General features: G+C 36.5%; 1 protein-coding gene across 1 annotated transcript in view; it reads left to right on the plus strand.

Moving 5' to 3' along the window:
* The window catches only part of xpnpep2 (X-prolyl aminopeptidase (aminopeptidase P) 2, membrane-bound), a 19,392-nt gene that overhangs the window by 5,773 nt on the left and 12,435 nt on the right, over positions 1–1,184 (plus strand). Inside the window, exon 8 of the mRNA XM_005722919.1 lies at positions 548–649. Within this exon, the coding sequence (XP_005722976.1) occupies positions 548–649 (102 nt within the window). The remainder of the gene's footprint in view (positions 1–547; positions 650–1,184) is intronic.

Below are 1,184 nucleotides of genomic sequence, written 5' to 3' on the forward strand. Positions count from 1 at the left end.
TAAACACCCAGATATTTACTGTGTGAACGAGCAGTGTGACGATAACCTGTATTGATTGTTTGACCTAAAAATGAAATACTGATAAACTGTTAATAATCAAGAGTTGTTGTTAAAGACGTTCTGTTCGAACTAATTTGGCATTATTTGCTAATAATAACATTTGTTTTGTTTAAACCACATTATTTGTGAAGTGAAAATGTTAGAATCCCAGTATGAACAATTAAGTGTTGTTTTTCTTCACATGCCCTACTCTCTACAAACTCACTTTGAGCAAAAAGCACTCAGACAAGTCCAAGTTAAAATTGTAGCAAGCAAGTGCTTTCTATATAACATTCAAACATATTCCTACTCCAGTGGATGCATCAGAGAGCGACGTGGGCTTAGTATCTTCTAGACTGAACCATCTACCTTCCAATTAGCAAACGGCCTGCTCTACCTCCTGAGCTACAGCCACCCTTTGAGGATGGACAAAAGCACACTGCACGACAAATTAGCATCAAATGTGTCTCACTGGATGCAAATGAAAATTAAATATGTATATTTGTAGAGAGGACCTGGCAGGAGAAAGTGGAGCACATACGAACTCAGATGGGGGACAATCCATACAAGCCCACGGGCCTCCTGCTTTCAGCGCTGGATGAAACGGCTTGTAAGTAACTGCAATCTTATATATCTTATAATGCCGTTCAGAAATGCCTTAGTTAATTGTGGTGCATATTTATATTGAGCTACAACTGGATCACTGAGAAAAGCACCTGAGACATATCCTGCTCTAATGTATTCATTGCAGGTCTTAGACGCTCTTCACCACCACGAGGGCAGAATTTAAATTCACCCCATTTGATTCAACTGTTCAGTACCAGTAACAACATGCTGCCTGCCAGTGACTTGCAGCTGCACTGCATATTTGTTTGCTTCAGGCCTTGTTTTCTACAGTGTAACAGCACAGCAGTCAGTAGAAAACTGACTTTTTTTTCTCATTTCTAATTAATTAATTTCTTTAATTAAAAACCTATGAAACACTACTAATATCGTGATTAAAAAAAGGGTTCACTAAAGATGAATTGATTGCATTTTAAGTAATATTCTTACCTTTAGAGGATCTACAAATATTAAAAAAGACACATAGCAAGGATACCTTTGTCTAAAAGTATTTAAATAAATAATAGTAATAATAAATAATA

Source organism: Pundamilia nyererei, unplaced genomic scaffold, assembly GCF_000239375.1.
Source record: "Pundamilia nyererei isolate P.nyererei 1_Seehausen unplaced genomic scaffold, PunNye1.0 scaffold00008, whole genome shotgun sequence".
Classification (NCBI taxonomy): Eukaryota; Metazoa; Chordata; class Actinopteri; order Cichliformes; family Cichlidae; genus Pundamilia; species Pundamilia nyererei.